Source organism: Barbus barbus (genome assembly GCF_936440315.1).
Source record: "Barbus barbus genome assembly, chromosome: 14".
Taxonomy (NCBI): Eukaryota; Metazoa; Chordata; class Actinopteri; order Cypriniformes; family Cyprinidae; genus Barbus; species Barbus barbus.
In genome coordinates this window covers 25,023,104-25,046,913 of record NC_136742.1, presented here as the reverse complement: position 1 = coordinate 25,046,913, position 23,810 = coordinate 25,023,104, and the positions used below count along the sequence as shown (strand labels likewise).

The 23,810-nt window shown below is 36.9% G+C and overlaps 1 protein-coding gene across 3 annotated transcripts; it reads right to left on the bottom strand.

Annotated features, from left to right (window-relative positions):
- Positions 1–307: 307 nt before the first annotated feature.
- On the bottom strand, positions 308–23,588 carry LOC306880286 (ralBP1-associated Eps domain-containing protein 1-like). Of its 3 annotated transcripts, none has more exons than XM_079433729.1 (20): positions 22,994–23,588; positions 16,927–17,050; positions 15,960–16,144; positions 15,004–15,160; positions 14,527–14,648; positions 13,757–13,922; positions 13,598–13,661; positions 13,277–13,431; positions 12,169–12,290; positions 9,517–9,597; positions 9,060–9,147; positions 5,854–5,952; positions 5,692–5,764; positions 5,338–5,468; positions 5,170–5,234; positions 4,889–5,062; positions 4,389–4,478; positions 4,163–4,311; positions 2,590–2,695; positions 309–2,474 (listed from the first exon to the last, which is right to left on the bottom strand). In XM_079433729.1, the coding sequence occupies exons 1-20, from the start codon at positions 23,144–23,146 to the stop codon at positions 2,406–2,408; spliced, it is 2,373 nt and encodes a 790-aa protein (XP_079289855.1). In that variant the 5' UTR covers positions 23,147–23,588; the 3' UTR covers positions 309–2,405. The 3 variants fall into 3 exon arrangements, with proteins under 3 accessions (XP_079289857.1, XP_079289855.1, XP_079289856.1); XM_079433730.1 differs by having other exon boundaries at positions 14,587–14,648; XM_079433731.1 differs by lacking the exon at positions 9,517–9,597 and having other exon boundaries at positions 308–2,474.
- Between the last annotated feature and the right edge of the window lie 222 nt (positions 23,589–23,810).

The following is a 23,810-nucleotide window of genomic DNA, read 5'->3' as shown; positions in this document are numbered from 1 at the left end:
TTCGAAGTTTGAAACCATGTAGAATTTTTTATAAATTATACTGCATAATTCAACATGACAGAGCGCGCAATATTGATTTTATACAAACAAAAAGTTCAACCTTCGGGACTCCAAGCAACACACACATTACAGAATCAGTGTTTTTGAACAAATCAATGATCGAATGAGTCACTCATAAAGACAGTAGTCATTTGTTTTGTTCTTGAATCGGTGTTTTTGAACTCAATCACTTTCGACTCACTCAAAGACAGTTGCTTATGAGTTGACTAATGCACTATTGGAAAACAGTTGGAGCGCTTGACAAAAAAGGAAATTATTAAAATATTGTGCCATTTTTATTTTGTGTAAAAATCACACAGCTGCTAGTTCATTCTGCAGAGACACATCCATGCAGTTAAACATTTATGATCCCACAGCCATTACATACGCAATTAAATAGAATATTTGCTGTTAGTCAGCAATTAATGCAAATTTACATATGAGATCAAAAGGTGTGTATCATACAATATACAACATACCCCTGATACAATAAATCAGCCTGAACAGCAGGGAGAAAAGGCTCACCTTGATTTAACATGGGCGGGGGGGGGGGGGGGGGGGGGGTACATTACTGTGAAAACCTGCACATCAGGAAGTAAGGCTTTAAGGATGAGTAAAAGAAAAACACGGACATCAGTCAAAACAAACCGATGAATGAAAGACAGGGTGCAAGTCTATGTAACAACACAAACGTCACATTAGTTCAGACGTTACAGATACAAATCGAGTGGTTCATCGTTAAGAGACTTTTATACAAAATGAGATTGTGAACGACATGCAAAAATAGTGACGAGAAAAGACAAATGAAAGCCGAAGGTGAAAAAGTGTAGTCATAGTTTTAGGTCTCAGGTTTACGTACTGATGATGTCCCAAGAGTTTATGATGCAGGACTGAATCAGTTCATGTACCGTATGAGGTACAGCCAACATTTGAGACTGAGAGAGGGACACCTGCCATCCCGGGGTGAAAGACTGTACAAGATTGAACGAGTCGTTTTGGAATAACTCAACAGAGTGTGTTAAGAGAAGAAAAGAAAGCAGTTTTTGATGCCATACATTTGTAACTGTTGTCCTCAAACTCTCTCACGCACATGAAACAAACACGCACAGATGTGCCGTCCACCGGTATGGCGAGGAAGAAATATTAAAGGGGCAGTTCATCCAAAAATAACAATTCTGTCATGTGCTCAAAACCCATAAGATTTTCTTTCTTTCATGTGACACAAAAAGTGAATTTTTGGAGAATATCCTGGTCACTCTTTTTAATATGAGAGGGCTTACTAACAAAAGCAGCGTTAAAGTATCCCCTACAACATTTGGATTATATTTCTAATTATTAAAGCCAATAGCTTTCGCACGAGGAACAGACTGAAATTTTAATTGTTATTCGTAATTCTCTTTGCCATGTTTCTGTAAGAGAAGTGACTGTCTGAGTTGTAAACATAAGATTAATTTGAAACTTTTCAACGATTCAGATTATCCAGAAAAAATTAAATGAATCATTCACAATTTTGACTGATCCAGTGCTCAAGTTCAACTCAATGATTCAGTCGCAGCAGAAGAACACTACACACAAAAAAATCAGTGTCTGTTCCTTGCGAACACCAATCATATGACCATGAAATCATTTCAATATAGCACACTTTTATGGAGTATCTTTTGTATTACTGGAGCTTGAAATCCCCAGTCCGTGTTACTGTCATTATTTGAAAAAGATCAGCCACCAATATTAAAAAAAAAAAAAAAAAAACGGGTTTATAACGACATGAGGCTGAATAAAAATTTTTTTTTAATGAACTGTCCCTTTAACAAGTGCCTGTCAGAATAAGTTTTCTAAAGCAAAGAAATAGTATGATCTCCCAAAAATCTGTTCTCCCCTCTGTACGACCAGTGCATGGCCTAACATGATTGTCTGAGCACACACGGGTACCTCTAACATGGAAGAACATGACAAGCTGCCTCGGGACTCTGGAGAACAGGAGGGGAAGAGGCTCCTTCATGTTTACCAGAATTACAGCCTCCTGCCAGCCATGACGTCAGGCTCTTGCCTCACAAGTTAAACATAACCTGCAATGTCTGGGGTATTACACATACAACCACTCAGACTTTCTGTTTCATCAAAGTGCCATAAAGGATAATGTTCCTGGACCCCATCCCTCTGAATGGCTGTATGAGACAGAACAGTCTGGAGGAAGCAGCGATTGTGTCTCTTCTCACACAGTCAGCAGAGGAGTGGAGACGGGTGAAATGGACATCCTGCCAGAGGATCCAACAGACCACTCAAAAAACAAATAAAAAGAAAAAACTGGGGTAATCACTCTTTCATACACACAAACATTCAATCTGAAGCAAACACACACACTGTTTTTACAAATGCGAAAAAGGTCTAAGCTGTTCCAGTTGCACTTCAAGCGATATCCTTTCTTCTAGCAGGTCCTATGAAGATAAAATTTGGAAAAAGACAAATTGTCAGACATTTGAACAGCTTGTCTTATGAAAAAAAAAAACAAAAAAAAAAACAGTTGTCACATTCAAGGACATCTCACAATACCTTCAACTGCTGCTGTAATTCACTGTTGAGTCTGGCTAAAACCGTATTCGTTTCTTTGTTTCTTCTAATGGAAGCCTGGATGGCCTTCTTATCTTTACCGATAAACCTATTTTTAAACAGAACAGGAAGAGGAAGTGTACTATAGGGTACAAGCAAACAGTGAACATAGCTGGGCAAACCTCTCAACAAAAACTCCAGTAAATATATGGGGGAAAATATATATTATATTGCATACTATTTATATATATTCATTCGTATTTATTTATAATTTTGAATACAATAAAAATATAATTGTATCCAGGAAACATTTTTATGATATTTATTGCTTAACTGTGAAAATCATGCCTCGATCTATTGAAAATAAATATATACACACAGACACACACTCACTGGCCACTTTATTAGGTAAACCTTGCTAGTGCTGGGTTGGACCCCCTTTTGCCTTCAGAACTGCCTTAATTCTTCGTGGCATAGATTCAACAAGGTGTTGGTAACATTCCCAAAAAATTGGTGCATATTGACATGATAGCATCAAGCAGTTGCTGCAGATTTCTCGGCTGCACATCCATGATGCGAATCTCCCGTTGTTGCACCACATCCCAAAGGTGCTCTATTGGATTGAGATCTGGTGACTGTGGAGGCCATTTGAGTAAAGTGAACTCATTGTCATGTTCAAGAAACCAGTCTGAAATGATTTGAGCTTTGTGACATGGTGCATTATCCTGCTGGAAGTAACCATCAGAAGATGGGTACACTGTAGTCATAAAGGGATGGACATGGTCGGCAACAATACTCAGGTAGGCTGTGGCATTTAAACGATGCTCAATTGGTACTAAGGGGCCCAAAGTGTGCCAAGAAAATATCCCCCACACCATTACACCACCAGCCTGCAGGCAGGATGGATCCATGCTTTCATGTTCTTTACGCCAAATTCTGACCCTACCATCTGAATGTCGCAGCAGAAATCGAGACTCATCAGACAAGGCAACGTTTTTCCAATCTTCTATTGTCCAATTTTGGTGAGCCTGTGCGAATTGTAGCCTCCGTTTCCTGTTCTTAGCTGACAGGAGCGGCACCTGGTGTGGTCTTCTGCTGCTGTAGCCCATCTGCTTCAGGGTTCGACGTGTTGTGCGTTCAGAGATGGTTTTTGCATACCTTGGTTGTAACGAGTGGTTATTTGAGTTACTGCTGCCTTTCTATCATCTCTAACTAGTCTGCCCATTCTCCTCTGACCTCTGACATCAACAAGTCATTTTCGTCCACACAACCGCCGCTCACTGGATATTTTCTCTTTTTCGGACCATTCTCTGTAAACCCTAGAGATGGTTGTGCGTGAAAATCCCAGTAGATCAGCAGTTTTTGAAATACTCAGACCAGCCTGTCTGGCACCAACAACCATTCCACGTTCAAAATTCACTTAAATCCCCTTTCTTCCCCATTCTGTTACCAAGCAAATTGAACAGGTGTACCTAATAAAGTGGCGCATATATATATATATATATATACACACACACATACATATTTTGTCATGTAAAATAAAATAAAATTCAGTGTTCTCTCCTGTCGATCTTACCGTGGAATTGAGGGCTGGGTTGCTAGAACAGTGGCTATGACGTTAGACTTTTGCGGGAGGTCCTCCACATCTGGTCTGAGCTCATCTTCTGATTTCAGTCTTCGACGAACAGGTTTAGGGGGTGGGGCCAATGGAGTGGATACTTTGGCCTATCAAAAACACATTGAGCGATTATAATGATGAAGTAATATACAATATGAAGACTGGTTGGTAGAGAATGTCTTACAGAGTTGACAGTGGTTGCAATTCGTTCCTCTGCCTGAACGTCGTTCTTTGCTGTTCTCACCGTCCCGGTGGTTTCTGCACATCTTTCTGCCTGTATATATACATATGCATTATATATAAACAACAGTTCAATAGTTTAGGGTCAGTGAGCTTTTTTTTTTGAAGAAAGAACAAATTTATATTGTATTTTATCATTTATTATGGTTTCCACAAAAATTTTAAGCAGTACAACTGTTTGTTTCCATTAGTGATAATAAGAAGAAATTTCTTTAAGCACCAAATAAGAATATTAGAATGATTCGATCAAATAAAAGCAGTCTTGGTGTGCATTTAAAAAAATCTTAATCAAACTTTTGAAGGGTAGTGTATAATTTAACATTTACTTATTTTATACATGCTGAAGTTTTTTGAAAACAATTCATCTGTGTATATTTTTTTGCATCACAAAAAAGGTTTTCCTGCATAATCTGTCAACATTATAATAAATGGCTCCATTTGTACCTGTCCACTGTCAGATGGGTTCTCTCCATCATCTGCCGGCTGGTCGACAGCAAAAGCCTGGAACTGGCTGAAGTCAGCAAAGTTGGGCTGTTCTGGCATCTGCTGGGGTGACGTGCTGGTATGTGCTGGAGGACCATCTCCCTCTACCGAACGGTGACCATGTGGCACTGATGTCTGGGGATATGTACATTACATATTGAATTCCTCTTCTAAAGAAAGTGTAATAGTTGTCTAATTGTTTGAAAACAGTTTATACAGAATTGCTAACCACTGGGCTATACCTGTGTGGGCAGTGGTCTGGGAGGCACTGCTGGGGGAAAGGCAACTACACCCGGCTGCTGCGGACCTGATGGAGAAGTAAATACAAAAGAGAACTTCAGCTTTTCCTAACCACACCCCAACGAAACATGAAGCTATGTTACCTGATAACTGTTTCTGTGCATGCATACCTGCAGGGACAGCAGCAAAGTTTCTGTTCATGTCTAGAGAGGAAGACCGTGAGTGAGAGGCGTGGGGGCGGGGCGGAGGTGGGGGCGGAGCCACAACCTTCAGTCCTTCCGGAGAGGTGCCAGAGTGAGACCTGCAATAGCACGAGCTGTAAATACTTTTCACTGGAAATGTCACACCATGTTCAAACCAAACATATGACATGACAAAAACAAAAATGCATCTAAACCACTTAATAACTTCCAAATCTAATTCATGTTAATCTGCGATTTCTTATAGCCACAACAACATAAATACGAAGAACAACAAAGATCAAAGCGAGTCTGAATTTGGTGCTGCTGCAAGACGTTAAGTACCTTTGTCTGTTCACAGCGCTGGAAATGGGCTCTTGATCAGATGTAAATGAATCTGAGCTGCTATAGCCATCTCCTGTAAGGAAGGGTAATGGCTCTGAATGAATTATGAGAGAAGATTTCCTGTCAGCTAATTAAATGCTTGAATAGAGCAGATGTACTTACCAACAGTGGTACCAGGAAACTTAATAGTTGCTGCTAACTTGGTCTCATCAGAAAGTTCTGGTGGGTTCGCCATTAACGGACTTGTTGGATGTGTGTGATCTGTAAAACCAAGAGTAAATAATCCAATTTGTTTAAAAATATTACATCCATCTAGGGCTGTGCAATTAATCGCATGCAAGCAGGTGATGGCGATTTACTGCCAATCACAGAACCGGCTTTACTGACGAGATGCGCATGACAATCGTATGCGATTAATTGCACAGCCCTACATCCATCCATCTAGTAACAATACTACAGTTAAGTTAGTTTTTTTTTTTTTTTTTTTTATTCAACAGTGACAGTAAAGATTTTTACGTTGTTACAAAAAAATTTCCATTTCAAATAAATTCAGTTCTTTCAAAAGGTACTATTTATTGAATTATCCTGATGAAATTCATGGTTTAAAAAACACAGTCATGGCCAAAAATATCAGCACCCTTGGTAAATATGATCAAAGGCGGCTGTGAAAATTAATCTGCATTGTTAATCCGTTTGATCCTTCATTTAAAAAATTCACAAAAATCTAACCTTTCATTGGATAAAAATTTTAAATGGGGAGAAATATCATTATGAAATAAATGTTTTTCTCAAATACACGGACACAATTATTGGCACCCCTAAAAATTCTTATGAGTAAAATATCTCTGAAGTATATTCCCATTCATATTCACAATTTTGAACACTCCAGGGTGATTATGAAAATGAAATTACCCAGCCATGACTTCCTGTAAATTCCCTTAATCATCCATCACAATGAGAAAAACCAAAGAATATATTTCTGATGTGCAGCAAAAGCTAATTGAGCTTCACAAATTAGTGAAGTGGCTTTAATAAAAGAGCTAGAGCAGTGATAATTCCCATTTCCACCATCAGGGCAATAATTAAGAATTTCCAATCAACAGAAAATGTTACGAAACTGCCTGGAAGAGGACGTGTGTCTATAGCGTCCTAATGTACGGTGAGGAGGAGAATTTGAGTGGCTAAAGACTCTCCAAGGACCACAGCTGGAGAATTGCAGAAAATAGTTGAGTCTTGGGGTCAGAAAACCTTTAAAAAAAAAAAAAAAAAGGTCAAACAGCACCTACATCGTTGTTTGGGAGGGTTTCAAGAAAAATTCTCCTCACTCATCCAAAAACAAACTCCAGCATATTCAGTTGTCAGACACGACTGGAACTTCAAATAGGACTGGCTTCTATGGTCAAATGAAACTAAAAAATGAGATTTTTAGCAGCAAACACTCAAGATGGGTTTGGTGAACACAGGATAAAAAAGTACCCCATGTGTACAATGAAATATACCGCTGTATTTTTGATGTTGTGGGCCTATATTTCTGCTGGAGGTCCTGGACATCTCGTTTAGACACATGGCATCATGGATTCTATCAAATACCAACAGATAAAAAAAATTTGACTGACTTATTTTATAATGGGCCATGTTTGGATCTTCCAACCGTACAATAATCCAAACACAAACCTCAAAAACAACACAAAAATGGGTCACCGAGCACAAAACCAAGCTTCTGCTATGGCCATTCCAGTTCTCTGACCTGAACCCTGTAGAAAATGAGTGAAGTGAACTGAAGAGAAGAAGCACCAACATGGAGCTGGGAATCTAAAGGGTCTGGAGACATTCTGGATGAAGGAATGGTCTCATCTCTTGTCAGGTGTTCTCTAACCTCATCAGGCATTATAGGAGACAATTTAGAGCTGTTAAACTGGCAAATGAAGGTTTCAAAAAGTATTGAATAAAAGGGTGCCGTTAATTGTGGCCAATGTGTATAAGAGAAAAACATTTATTTCATAATGATATTTCCTCCCATTTTAAATTCTTATTATCCAATGAAAGGTTAGATTTGTGAATTTTTTAAACAAAAGATTAAAAAGATTAACAATGCAGATTAATTTTCACAGCCTTCTTTGATCATATTTACCAAGGGTGCCGATACTGTTGGCCATGACTGTACATAAAGCAGCACAACTGTTTTCAACACTGATAATAAACAGTACATTAAAATGTTACGTGACACTAGAGAAATGGAATAATTGCTGCAGAAAATTCAGCTTTGCCATCACATAAATAAATAACATTTTAAAAGAGATTAAAATAGAAAATGGTTATTTGTTTGCAATAATGTAATTGTAATAATATTATTATAAAAATATTTAATAATAGTAATGTTTTACTGTATTTTGTATTAAATTCAGCCTAGATTAGCATAAGAGGTGCTTCTTTCAAAAACATTTAAAAAATCTTACATAGCCCAGACTTTTATGTCTGGTTTCACAGACGGGGTTTAGACTAAGCCAGGATTAGGCCATAGTTCAGGGGTGGTGAACTCTGGTCCTGGAGAGCCGCAACCCTGCAGAGTTCAGCTCCAACCCTAATTAAAACTCACCTGTCTGTAGCTTTCTAGTAACCCTTCAGACCTTGATTAGCTTGTTCAGGTGTGTTTGATTAGGGTTGAAGCAAAACTCTGCAGGGCTGTGGCTCTCTGGGACCGACGTTCACCATCCCTGTCATAGTTCAATTAAGGCATTTAAGTAATTTTTTATAAACGTGCCTTAGAAAAAAAACATTACTGGTGTCTATCTTGAGTCAAAACAACGGCATTGATATATTTTAAGATAAATCAGTGCAAGTTTCTTTCAGATGAACCAGCTTAGATTTACGTTTTCGTCTGGGACTAGGTTTAAGCCTTGTCTGTGAAACTGGGGGTTAAATGATAGTGTATGTTAATGATGGATTGTGGCAGAAAGAGTCCTATAAGAGATTTCTAGACTGAAAATTACAAGTTCTATTAAACAACTAGGTCTTACATTTTCTGAAAACAAAAAAGCATTGGTGCTTCTGCACGTTTTACTGTATTATACACTAAGGTGTTCTGGTCAAATAAAGCCTAAACCTAAGTCTCTGTGATATGCAAAATATGGCCTTTGATCCTTTCTTCAATGCAGGTCATTTTAGGGTGAAAAATCATTAAAAAAATATTTCTATACCCCTAAACTCAAGTATGAGCAATAGATGGAGATGATAAAGATGGAGAATACGCCCAAAATAACAACAACAAGATAATTTAATGAATCTTGAGAATAAATCCTTCAAATGTTGCTGCTTAGAATTCTGTCAAAAATATAATTTGCACTGTAAATGCACATAAACGGACGCACCGCTTCCAGTTCTCTTGAGCTCCATCTCTTGCATGTGGATCTTGCTGGGTGTCATACGAATGGCCACAGGGTGGACTATTGCTGTATCCTACAATAAACAAGCAAATCAACCACTGCGAAAAACTACAACTGTGTGCCTAATGAAGATTTATCATCTCAGTCATAAAGAAGAACAAGGAATAGTTAAGAACCTGACACTGAGTAACTAAACAAACATTTTATCACAACACCGTCAAAGGACAGCCAGCAGAGTCATCACTTGGATTACATGAAAGAACGAGCATGAAAGAATTACCGGTAAGCTCAGCAAGCAAAGGAAAAACAAAAAATTAATAATTTGATGATGGCACTGTGGCTGTGAATTTATCCTGAGGACATGCGCTCTCAGAGAGAATTTACAGAGTACTGGGTTAATGAATATCATTAATCATGAAAGAGCATTGAGTGATTGACTTACAGGGTCAGCTGGTGCAATGTTAGAATCAAATTGGGTCAGAGTTTGTGAGCTTGAGGAACGTTCGCTAAAAGTCTCCCACTGCTGGAGAGACAGAGCAGAGACATGTCAACAAGGTGGAGCAACTCTACTCCTCACAGAAACAAACAGAGGCCATAATACAACAACAGAGTGCCCTTTCCACCCCCTGACTGTTAGGAGAAACCCGTGATATGTCCTGCATTGTACTGTTGCATATTCTCTGGTGTCCACAGAGGACCAATTGTCTTCCTAATGACCTTATAGGCTGAAAGGTAGAATGTCACATTTTATTTCCCTATTACGAGGATCAGCTTTGATGAAACAGGCTGTGGTCATCAATAGAGAAACCCCAATAATTAGATCTCGTAGATCAAAACGTACTGACCTGGGCTGCGTTTCTCTAAATCAATCATCTAAATAATTTCTCTAAAGTTGATCGTTGCTCCATTGGTGACAATGGTTCTACGATCAACTTAGGCTTATGATGCTTTTGGGAAACACAGCCCTGTTTATAGATGAAGTGCGTCAATTTGTAGTCAAATAAAACTACAAAAAGAAATGACTATTTGGAATGGTTTTTTGAACAGTCTTCCCATCTCCCTCTGTCATTGGTCGACCAAACAGATAGTCCCGGCCTAAACTCCACTGCCATTGGTTGAGCCAATATTGCTGTGTCAGACCGGTCGAGATGCTCAAACAAATAATTTGTAAGCACCCTAAAGGTTCTCTTTTTTTTATAAGAAATTAACTAATAAATATCTCACTTAAAAGTTACTTAGTACCTATTAAGATGGGATAAGAGAAAGCATTTAATATTCAAATAAAATAAGAATTTTTAAAAAGAACTGAAATCCAACATGAAATCAAAAAGGACTCTTTTTGCCATCTTAAATGTCTCCAGTCCTATTTTGCAATATTTAATAGTTATTCTGTAGATAAAAGTTTGGAAGCCAATTTCCACCATATAAGGGGGAAAAAAATCATGATTTGGTAAATCATGATTTTGACATAAAAATTTGAAACCATGACAAAGAATCATAATGATGACATAAAATTGACTTGAAATCATAATTATGACTTCTTAACTCATAATTCTGGCTTCTAATGATGACATAGAATCTCATCATTTTGATATGAATTGCCATAATTATTTACCAAGTATGATTTGTGGCAGAAATGGGATATCATAGAAACATGTTACTTTTAATCATATTTTATTTTAAAATGTGTAAAACGTTTTCTGGTTTCATGCCGACATAACCTTGAAAAATAATGTCAACAACTAAAATTATAGTTCATTGTGCTGGTAAAGAACACACATGATCCAATCAAATCCTGGCATTGTTTTCCATTGAATATTTTGTTTCACTCGGAAATGTCATATTATGGAGAATTCCATTAAAAGTATTCCAGGAGGTTAATCGAAGACTTAAAAAAAAAATGTGACTTCAGGTCAGCAGTTTTGACTACAAGGCCGCCACATTCCCAACAAAACAGTGAAGAATTGACTGTCACAACTAGGGATCCACCGAAATAAATTCTTGGCCGAAGCCAAACAAAATGAAACACTGGGCCGAAGGCTGAATACCGAACACGGTTTTTCGCATTTGTTTCCCCATCTATTTTGCCATTTTTTACAATTGCATAAATTAAATAGCCAAAATGTGCTTTTTACTGTTTTTCCTGCTTTTTAAATTAAAAAAACAATTACAAAACAATTAAAAAATATTTACTTAACACTGAACATTTTTTTACATTCTAGCAGACATTATACAAACAAAGCACAATTTAACTTAAAATTAATAAGTTAGTAAAGTCATATTTTTTGGCTATTTTTGAGACCCCTTCTTGAATCAGGAATGTATTTTTTCCTGTACAAATAAATGCAACCTTGCTGAGCAAAATAAAATTCTTTTAAAACATTAGAATATATTACAGATCCCAATATTATGTGTGAATATAATAAATGTATTAATAGAGCTGTTGTAGGGTAATTGTTATTTTCATTATAATTGTTTATTCTACAGAACAACAGTAAAATTACAATACTAACATTTATGAATGTTAATGGAGTTGCTGCTTTTTCTCAGCTTTTATTTTGGCAGAAACCCGCAGGAAGATCTCAGTGCTTCCTTTTGTTGACAACAGATTTATAAATGATTCTCATTACGAATTTGGGAAGAGTTGGTCGCACGTATTGCATTGTCACATGCCTATAAAAAATTTATAAAAATGGTAATGAGCAACTGACGAGTAACAATGTTTCAGCGCAGATTTTCCTCACGCTTTGGACTTTTAACCCTGGTGCCGCATGCTCGTGCAGTGCTGTTTGAATATATGCAATCCGTGTGTCTATTTGAATACATATTACTCTGTCTTTTCGCTTATTTGGCCGAACACCAAAAGAGTTTTTTTTTTTTTTTTGCTATTTTCGGCTGCCAAACATTCGGTGTATCCCTAGTCACAACAATTCTCATGAGAGTGTTACATGTCTGGAGATGAAAGTGTGTTTTGCTGGCACCACTTTCTCCTGACCAGAAGTGTATTAGTTTTATTTTCCCATAAAGAAAGGCAGATAGAACTACAAAAACGAGTGAAAGAGGTAAGGTACACTGAGAACACCAAAGTCCAAACCTCATTGCTTTGATTGAGCTCAGGCCAGTTCTGGTTCAGGGAAGGCATGGAAGGAGACTTATTTGGAGTGACCTCCACAGGGGAAGCAGAAAAGCCCACCTCAGGAGCAGATTCTGGATCTCCTGAAACATACAGACAGACAATAAAGAACTTATGCAGACACCTGAACATCATTCAGCATGAATATGGAATCAGCAGAATAATATTGCATCTAAAGGTCATAAACATCATAAAACTTCACAAGGACTCTCAGGGTCCCAAGGGCGTATTCTATGTTCCATTTTAATATGTGAAAACTGTTGCTAAGAGACAGGCTCACTACCTATGAAGCTGTTATTAGAATATTGTAATTAGAAGCAAGTTCGTTCTCTGTCTACAATAAAACTAAAATGCTGAGAAGTGACAATGTCACAACCAACTGCAACATTTTTTGTAAAACAACAAAAATAATATGAAAATCCCCACAATAACTGAACTACTGTTCAAAAAGTTGGGGTTGATAAAATATTTCATGATTTTGAATGAAGTATCTTATGTTCACCAAGGCTGTATTTATTTGATCAAAAATACAGTAAAACAGTAATATCACAATATCAATATTATTACCATTTAAAATAACTTTTCTATTTTAATACATTTTAAAATGTAATTTATTCCTGTGATGGAAAAGCTGAATTTTCAGATTTATTCATGTTCATTATTCATGTTGAAAACAGTGTTTTTATTATGAACACCAAGTTCAAAATAACAGCATTTATTTGAAATAGATGTTGATTGATTTAGATTTAGAGTCTGTTAGATTTTAGATTATGCCCTTGCTGAACAACCTTATTAATTTCTTTAAAAAAAAAAAGAGACCCCAAACTTTTGAATGGTAGTGCATGTGTCTAAATAGAGCACCAGCAAGTGGCCACAAAATAATATTGTAATTACACTACAGAAGTATTTTTTCATATACCTCTGTGTATTTGGAAACGGTACTATGCACATATATTCAGAAAAGGTTTTAAAAAGCACTCTGTATGCAGAACGTTCTAATAATAACTGATAACTGAGCTGCATATTTCCCAATTTGAAGCTGTGGTTGGTGTGAAGCTTTTCTGCTTACCTGCAGAGTCATCCAAGTCAATAAGCTTTGGCATTAGACTCTCAGGGAGCTTTTCAGGAAGGTCATAACCATTTTTCCTAGCGACCACAAGATGAAACGCAGCACAGAACTCATCCAGGGTCAGTGCACCATCTTTATCAAAATCTGATAGCTCCCTGCAAGGTAAAGCAGGTCAGTCAATACAGATGAGATGAATATTTTAAGGCACAAAAAAAAAAAAAAGATGACAGGGACAACTTCCTTTTTAAAGACAGGGCATCTACACCAAGGTCATCCAAAATTAACAACGAGAGACAGTGTAACTCATATAAAACTACTTACCAAATGTGAGACAGTTCTAGAATAGGCAGTTTTGACTTTGTAAAGAATTCCTTTGCGGCTGAGCCTGAATAATAGAGAATGGATAAATTTTTAGGCTGGTTAATTCAAAACAGAAAACAGCATAAAGGCAGTTACAGTTCAAAACAAGGTCTCGCTAACCAGGGATTAAACCAGTGAGATCAGCCTGAATGGTCTTAAACTGGTTTATGTAATACTGTCTTTGCTCATCTGTGATTTTCCAGGGGTCATCATAACCGCTGGTCTGCCTTTGGATTTCATTTGTGATCATTGCAGATGGCACAGTTCGTACTGTTGTGCTCTCCGGCTAGAAAAGGAGGAAAAAAAATAAGAATTAGATTTTGAAATACACTTATATTATGTACACTACTGTTCAAAAGTTTGGAGTTGGTAAGATTCTGTAAGAATTTTTGTGTATCTTATACTTATTATTATGAAATATTACAATAAGAAAAATCTAAATCTTTTACATTTTAATTTATTTTAACATGTAATTTATTCATGTGATGGCAAAGCTGAATCTTCAGTCTTCAGTGTCACATGATCCTTCAGAAATCATTCTAATATGCTCAAGAAACATTTGGTGTTCAAGAAACATTTCTCACTATTATCAAGGTTGAAAACAGTTGTGTTGCTTAGTAATTTTAAATCTGAAGATTTCAACTGTTTTTTAAACAGTTTAAACAACACAAAAAACTACTTAACTACCTTGTTTTCGAATTTCTTATATGGCAGGTAATTCTCTGAACATGCATTCATTTGGGCTTGGCAAATATTTAATAAAGTCTGCTTTTGTGAACACAAAAGTAAACATCTGTTCTGCCACAGAAGCCTTGGTTACAGCAGGCTAGTGGTGACAGATTATGTTGTATACATAACAAATGTATACATGGAGGCCCACATTGCATTACCTGAGCTGAGGGGGGATGCATTGGAAGTGTGCTGGAGGGGGGCGTGTCTGTAAAACTGACCCAACTTTCCTGGACAGGAGGGGGTGAATGGGCGGTCCACATCCCATCACCTGTAACTGGTTCTTAGGCAAGACAAAACAAAAAAGAAAGAGAGAGGAGAAAGAGAAACAGATAACATATTAAAAAAAAGGATAAGAATGAATCAATTTAAGAAACTACACATCTTGAAAATTTAATAAGAATCCAGTACATCATGTGACATTTAAGATCAAACATCTCCAAGTATAACTGATCTTTAAGTTAGAATTACCTAAATTAAAATAACTTTAATTAATAAAAAATTACTACATTAATATTACATTATAATACTTAAATCAATAATATAATATAAAATAATATAATTTACTGTTTGTTAATGTTAGTAGGGTTATTGTGTGACCTAAATAATATATGACAGTATTATTGAACATTGAGTACCTGGCTGTGCTTCTCTAAAAAGTGGCCAAACAACTCCTGGCACTGAGGGCTGTCTGTCCACGTTTCCACCGCTGGCCTGGCGTTTGTGCTTCCTCCAGGCATGGGGTGAAGTGGGAGGGGACTGCTGCGGTGACACTACAGGAGATGTGGTGTCCGGCTGTTGCCAGAGATAAACTAAATTAATTACTTAGTAACTTTACAGACTTCCAACCAAACAGATGACATTGGAACAGCAGAGATACAAATAGTGATTTTACAGATGCAAAACAGTACACTTAATACAGAGACTCTATAAAGCATTCTGGAGTTAATTGCCCTGGCACAAAAAAAATTAATGGAACTCTTGAGTTATCAGATCAGTGCTTTAACCACTACCACACAACCCCCCCAGGTCATAACAAATAACCTATAATAACAATAATAAAAAAAACAACCTCTTAGTTGTGTCAAAGAGTGAAAACTAAAATCATGACAAAAAACACAAACAAAATCTTTAAAAAAAATACAATATAAATTATTATTAAACTTACTGTGTTTGCCTAGTGATTGCCTAAACTAAAACTTTCCACAGTTGGCGATACCCATTTAATACTGCATCAAAAAACAAATACACTACTGAAACACCTGTTTATTTAAACAGAATATTTTAAGTTAAAAATTGATAAGTTAAATATTATTATACATTTATTTTCTTAAAATAATGGAATCTGGCATTATATTAGCCTAAAAAGTAACCCCCATTTCTCAGTGTATATTCAAACAATTATTCAAGTGAATTAAATTAAACCACAATTACTGATTTTTCACTTTATTGTCAATATTGTTATCAAATAAATAAGTAATGTGTACTACATAATAGTGACAGATCTAGCAGGCTGCATTTACAAGGCATAATGCACTGATTTCATATTTCCACACATAGTCAATAATAGCATACGGAATATATTCTGTAGTACCTGTGGATCTACAGTGGGCAAACAGGGCTGAATCATCTCATGCGCTGACACTTTTTTGGCTTGCACTCGGCCTGGAGGTCTGGGGAGGTAGGGTCCCTGGTTCTCTGTGTCTGCGAACACGACTGCGTGCCTCGTCTCCTGCTCGTTCTTGCTCATCACAAAGCGAGGGAGGGGCATATCCCTGACTGCAAACACAATTCCACATTAGACTTCTGTATTCAGAGCCAGATTTAATACGCAACTACTGTCAACAAACTGATATTTGCTTAACAACTATTACTAATTTCAAAATAAATGGAGCTGAAATCAATAGAAACCAAGTTTATCCAAAGCCTATATAAACTCCAGGGTACTGTCAGCAATTTCCTGTTGACTGTGTCGTCATTTTCTTGCAGTATTTTCAAGGCTACAAGCCGGGTCTTATTTCCTGCTTATTTATACCACTGTCAACTTCTCATTCTTTTACAAGGCCTTGTGTCTAACTTCCCAAAATTCATGTAGTGCTTTTGCACAGGGCTTCCTGTCAGGTACTGAGTTTATACAGAGAACAGCCATGATAGTCAATAAACAAACAGGAGCATTTGCATTTGGCTTAAAAGGCACAAACAAACTTTACACAGAAATATACAAATACAACAGAAAAATACCCCCCCAAAAAAAAAAACAGTAATTTATATATACAACATATTATTCCAGGACTTGAACCTAAATACCAGCATTAAAAATGTCTTGTGTTTGCAAATATACACATTCAGTCCTTTTCATCGAAGAGGCAGTAAGATTATCCTCTAATTCTTGTTATTTAAAGGGCTGCAACTGCCACAATGGATTCATTTGTAAAATGAGTGTCTACGAAATTACAAGGATGTGATAACTTTACATTAAAAGAGCATTTTGATTTAGTGCATACGGTACACACATGCAGAAACAGCTATGAAAGGGTTTAAGAAGGTTTGTTGCTACCCACCACTATTCAGGCTCTCCATGCGCAGGGGCAGTCCAGACTGGGCCAGTGCAATGAGCTTCAGTGCAATGTAGAACTGACTCCGACCGAAATGACCGAGGCGTGTGGCCCCGCAAAGTTCAGTAATCTAGAACAACGCAAACAGAACTATCAATCAGATAAACTGACCTTAACATAGAACACAAAGGTGAACATACACTAGCACGACCAGAAGTGAGTAAGTTAAAGTTAATGCCTGTTTAAACACACACACACAATATATATAAGCACTAAGCTGGATTGGAGATAACTGAAAGAACATTTAATGAACAGTGAAACAGTCTGCCAATTATTTGATCTCAAACTAGGTTTTTTTTTAAAGGGGTCCTATTATGCTCTTTTACAAAGTCTTGATTTTGTTTTGGGGGTGTACTAGAACATGCTCTCATGCTTGGTGGTTCGAAAATCGCATTATTTTTCACATAATTTACATTATTGCAATACCTTTCTCCCCAGCCTGCCACAAACAGCTCAATTAGTTCCGGGTTTGATGAAGGCCCGCCTTCCGAAAAACGAAATGTGTTGTGATTGGTTAGCTGTCTCAGTGCGTTGTGATTGGGGAACAGATTAGACGGCGTTTCAGTATTGCCCCACACCTTGCTAAGGCAGCATGTTCGTCAATATTGCCATATCAATGCAGACCTTGAGAATATTGAACAAGAGGATCAGGCAGAACCTTTGCATGCACGGAAGTTGCAAGACATATTAAAGTGGTAATGTTATTGTAGGGCTGGTCCGAATACCATTTTTTGAGCTTCGAGTATTCGGTAGTGATCAACATCGAATATTCGAAGCTTCGGTGGGAGGGGGCTGAATATATTCTTATCTCTAATAAAGGCAGGAATCTCTCTGTGTGTGTCTGTCTGTTGCATTTTTATGTCGAGAACCGTTCATCCAACTGCTGGGGACGCAAGGGAGTGCAAAGTCGCATTTTTGTGTAATATGGATACAGGCAAGTCGCGACACTTTCAGAATGAATAAAACTTTAATAAATGACAGAACAGCACAAGCCGAAAGCCGGGCGCTACATGCGGCCCAGGCAGGGTTTATATTATTTAAGAACGAACACTGCACTATAATACAAAACAATAACAGGTCTGTCAGAGCAATACTTTAGCCCAACATTTATCAAACAAACAAATAACTCCCAAATTAGCAGCACAGTAAGGCGCCGTAAAGGGCTATTTAAATAAAAGAACGAAAAATGAATTAACGAAGTTCAACGAATTGTAATAAATAAAGAACACGGCAGCAGCATACTTTCAATAAAATCACACATTTTAATTAACGAACAGTTTAAATAAAATTAAATGAATTCCCTTATAGAATAAAAACATTTTAATAGTCTAAATAAAATAAACAAAATATTCTTTACAAAGTAAAACTTTTAAATAAATCACTCCCAAATCGGATATTAGCAGCACATTTTTTAAAATAAGTTAGCCTAACATTTTTCCAACAAAATCACTCTTAAATCAGAAATTAGCAGCAGAGTAACACCGACACCATAAAAGGTATGCTAGTTAAATAAAAGAACAACAAATAAATTAACAAAGTTCAACAAACTGTAATAAATAAATGACAAGGTAGCATTATTTAGTGTTTAAATAAAAGAAAACAAATCCCTTATACAATAAAACAAAATGTAATGGGCTAAATAAAATAAGCTAACGTTAGTTCACATTTCAATAAACGAACAATTTTACAAATCAAACTTTCAAATAAATAAAATCAGGTTGCAAGCTGAAGCTAGAAAAGCTACCTATTTAGCTACACTCTTTTCAAGTTGTGTGCAAGAAAGATGAGCTTGTCTACATTTTCGGGAAAAAAGCGAACTTCGGGTCTTGTTAACGATGTAGCCAGCTTTTGAAAAAATGCGCTCTGATGGAGTTGAAGTGGCCGGAACGCAAAGGAGGTGTTTGGCTGCAAATGCCAGTTTAGGGTAGCGGTCACTATTTTGCTTCCACCATGCAAGCGGGCCCGACTGTACTTTTGTAGCATCTTTTAAATATTGCTCCATCTCTTTTTTTGCGCCGTCTCCATGTTCTTCTTCCTCTTCGTCATCGGACTCCATCAGCATTAAAATCTCCTGATGTTTTTTTTTTTTTTTTGGTGGTGGCGCCGCAGTCTCCTCTTCTCTATGGCTTGCAGACAGCTCTTCCACATTCCGATCGGTCTGTTGCTGGTGCAGATGTTCAGCCAGACGGACAACCTATTAATTAGCATTTTCTTAGTCAAATTATGCATTGTGCACGAGATGAAGTAGTGTAGCAAAATCATCATATTATATTACATTTAAATTATTTACTAATAATTTAATATAAAATATTAGTCTAACCTCAACGTAGACCAGGTCCTTCTTCTCTTTAATCACGATGTTGGCGTTGCTGCAAGGGCTAGTCATTAAAGCGCGAATGAGAACCGTTTCGCAGGGATCGATGTCACGTGTTATTTTTTTTTATTTATTTTTTTCGAATATTCGAATCTCAAAATGAAAAATCGAATGCCATCCCTCCAAACGAATATTCGAATATTCGAATATTCTGGTCCAGCCCTATGTTATTGTTGTTGTTTATTGGCTAAACCACGTTTTAGATGGGATGTCAACAACAGCTTAAAAATAACTGCATTGACTATGTACAGATAAGTGCAACGGTAATATGTATTATGTTTGTTCTTTAATTCTAACAATATAACATGAATTGCACTGAAACTGTTATAGTTGAATTTATTTAAACCCAGTGGCGGCTCCAGGATTTTTTTGTTGGGGGTGCTAAGGGGGAGCTTAACTGTTCAGAGGGGGTGCTAAATAAAAACTAATTAAATTGAGAGAAAGTAATGAACGCCTAAACTTTAGCTATCAGTTTTTTTATATACAGCAACTTCGAAAAAGGCATATTTTACTTTTTTCCTGTGGTATTAAACTTCTCATATGCCACTGTTATTAGTAACATACTAATGTCAACTGCCAAATATGACACTTACAAAGTTATATAATTTATGAACGAATAGAAGAGAGATATATTTGGTATTTTTTCTATTTTCAATTCAATAAAAACTACACTTTTTTTTGTACAATTCATACAACTATTTCCACACGGGCACACATTGTGGGTGATTGATTTGCATGGTATCATGTGTCGATGATTGCCAGAGACAAGCATCAAAAATTGCCAATAGGCTATGAAGAGGATTCAGCATTTCCAATTAATGTAGGCTTGTTACATTCTTCTTATTATTAGGCCTATTATGATTATTATTATATTACTTTTATTAATAAATTACATGAAAATACTGCCCCGCAATGTGAGGATAATAAAATAGGCTAGCTTACTCCTCACTGAAAATGTTTTTAAAACAGGTCTATTAATTCATACAATGAATTATAGGCCTATAATTAAAATGATTAACACTGCAGTCATCAATGAAAATTCAGAGCAGCTTTATTTCAGGCACTGATTTTCAAGAACAACCTGTTTAACGCGAAATACGTTTCTTCTCATGTTTTTCATTAGGCTATACGAGCCACAAAAGAAATATTAAGGGAATAATTTAAGACAGTTATATACCGTTATCAGCATATGTTAAAGTAGATTTGTCTCTCGTTGTCTCTGAGAGAATATGCGCCATTAATGCAGCATTAGCCATCAATTTTTTTTACTTTCACTTTCTCTATAGTGAATTGACGTTCACCGTCTTGCGCGTTTCTTTCTTGAATTGCTTGAGCCCTCCCCATAATATCAATTGTTTATATGCCACATATTAGGCACTTTTTTAAGGTTTTTAATGTTTATTTTTCAATGTTAACGAGAGTGACACCGAGTTAAAAAACAGGGGGGTCTGTGCCGGGGCTAAGTAAGTTTCTGATGGGGCTATAGCCCCGTCAAGCCCCGCCCTAGCGCCGCCACGGTTTATACCATAGTCCCACAGACTTACACTATTTGTGGCCGAATATATATGCAAATTAATTCTCTGCCAGCGGGAGCCACTGTTGGAGTGGGAGAGATCGAGGTTTCCCCGTTAACGCTGTACACAAAACAGAGCTCCGCTCTCAAACGCTGCTTTATCAGACATTATATGCAAGATGAAATGAAAATGACATCCAAAATTTTCTGAAAACAGTTGGTTTCCATCAGAAATACAGTGATATAAAAACACCCGCACTGGGTTTCGATTTTGAAATGTGCAGTGCTCAACCAAGTGTTCTCCCCACCCGCCAACCATTCAAATTTCCGTAGGCGGGATTTACAATTTGTGATGTCACAAATACAGGAAAACAACTTTGTAGTCCAAACGAGCCGTTCGCTGTAGTTCTTGAAAATAGATTTTCTTTCAAACTAAATATCGCCCTTTGGAGTGGACTTTGAGATTTGTAGCTTTGTAGATCGTTCTATGCCCAAACATACACACTACACACCGACTAAAATTCAACAAGTGAAAAAGCATAATAGGACGCCTTTAATTAAAAAAAAATAATAATTGTAAAACAGCTAAAGGTAAAATAGTCCCTCTCAAACTGATATGTATTACAAGTAAAATTAAAATATAAATGTAAAAGTATATGACTATGTACACCAATAATAAATAAAAGTATGTATGAATGTATAAACATACATTGCAATATAAGCTCAAATTGTTCAAAAGTCAGCTCAGCAAGTCTGCATTTATTTTCAAATAGAGAAAAAAACTGTGACAATTTACATTTTAAATAACTGTTTTTTATTCATTTTAAAAAGTTATTTATTCCTTTGACAACAAAGCTGAGTTTTTAGAAGCCACCCCCTCAGTGTCACATGATCCTTCAGAAATCATTCTAATATACTGCTCAAAAAACATTCCCTATTATTATCAAAGTTGAAAACAATTGTGCTGCACAATATTGTGTGGAAACGGTGATACATTTCAGGATTCTTTGATAAATAGAACAGAAGCTGTTTGAAATGGCTTTTTGACAGCAGTGTATGTAAATAAATACAATAATATGGTGTTACACAGATGATATTATAGGCCAGGCATTGAATGCAAACCTTCATTTTTGTACAATATGTAACAAGGGGTCTCAACTATGGGTACCTTTCTTGAATTAGACAACACTTTGGTCAATCGCTAATTTAAATGGCAGTATACATGATATTACAACTCACTTCAATCAGAAAACTAATATTATTTAATATAAACAGCTGTTAATTAGCCTGGTAAAACATTAAAAATCCATCCGTAAAGAAATAAAACTTAAAAAAATTTAATATTTTACACATGTAAACCTTAAATGAAATGGCCTTGATGACCCCTGTGAATTACTTTAGTATTACAGATCAATAAATCTGTTGCTCAGACAATATCTACACAATAAAAAGACGCAACTCATGGACACACCCCTTCACTAAACTCTGGCCACAAACCTAGCAAATAAAGACTATGAAGACCACAAGTTTTTTAGAAACTTATGCTCTAACAGTGCTGAGTGTAGCAACAGATGAGTGTTAATCAGCACCCATCATCAGTAAAGAAACAAACAGCACTCTATGACAAACCAGCAGCCTACAAAAAGATGCCTGACAGAACAAAACTATCAGAATAGAATTAAATCAAAAAATTATCACAAGTCACGCATTGTGCATAACCTCAAACCTTCCTCCTTGCATTAATACTTTTATAAGTGAGAAAATCACATTTCAAAGAGTCATCAACTGTACGGATCCCGTGACAAAAACAGAAAGGGACTATTTATTCTGATATTTAAGAGGAAGCAGGAGCAACTAATAATTCTAAAGACTTGCACAACACAGGAAACAAAGTTTAACCCTCCAGATGCATCACCCTTCATCTGTGCAACTCGGCAACAATGAGATTCATTCATCAGATCGGTCTAAGCACTCTTGACATCGCCCAAATGATCCATTAGAGCTATTAGCATGTCTGAAACGATGAACTCGAGCCATCTGTTCAACTTAATTACCTAAGTGTAGAAGCATAACAACACAGATCTGCTGACTAATACACACATATCTTAATCAAATGCATACTGTACCTGATGGACCACTTCGTTTGAGAGCTGGGCCGCCCGGAAGAGGTCCAGAACTTTGCCATTGGAAGCCACTTTCTTGGCATTATCCACATCACAGGAGAGGAAGAGTTCAGAGTAATACTTCTGCTCGACATCGCTCAGTGTTAAACTCTCCATCGTGGCATCAAACCCGCGGCTGGTGGCTTCACCTTATCAGGCCAGTGTCGTGCCTTTCGGTGTATGAGCAAGACAAGAAACTAGCAAAACACAAGTAAGATCCTTCTATGAAATGGACGGACTCGAAAGAGCGTGTTTCGGGGCGCTTGTTGTTGTTTTATGTACCGTTAGTCGCTGTCTTTGCTCTTGTCTTTTGGCCCTCGCAAAGTCAAGCAAACTAATAGAGTCTGGGACGTCGGAATTCAGCGCTAACAGCGTCGAGACTGGGTTCCGCCGTCGCGCTGGCTCTTTAAGAGGAGGATATGGCCGTCGGTGGAGCGGTGGAGCTCGTGTAGCCGCTGAACGATGTTAGGAATAAAGTTTCTGGCTCTTTGGGCTGCTTCTCTCTGCAGACAGCGCCGCCATTCCTGGACCCCGTGACGTCATGGCCCAGGCGCGGAGGACCCGGATGGAGTGTGGCGTCACAGATGTGCCGTCAACTGGCGTGTTTGTGAAATCTGCTGTTTCATACATAGAAAAGCGAATCTAATCCATGTTTTTATTTTTAATATATATAGAGAATTCGTTTTGTTTATTGGCTCTGTAAAATATATTGGTAATAAAAAATTGAATCTTATACATTAAATTGAAAGCGATGTATTATTTCTTATTTAATTATATGTAT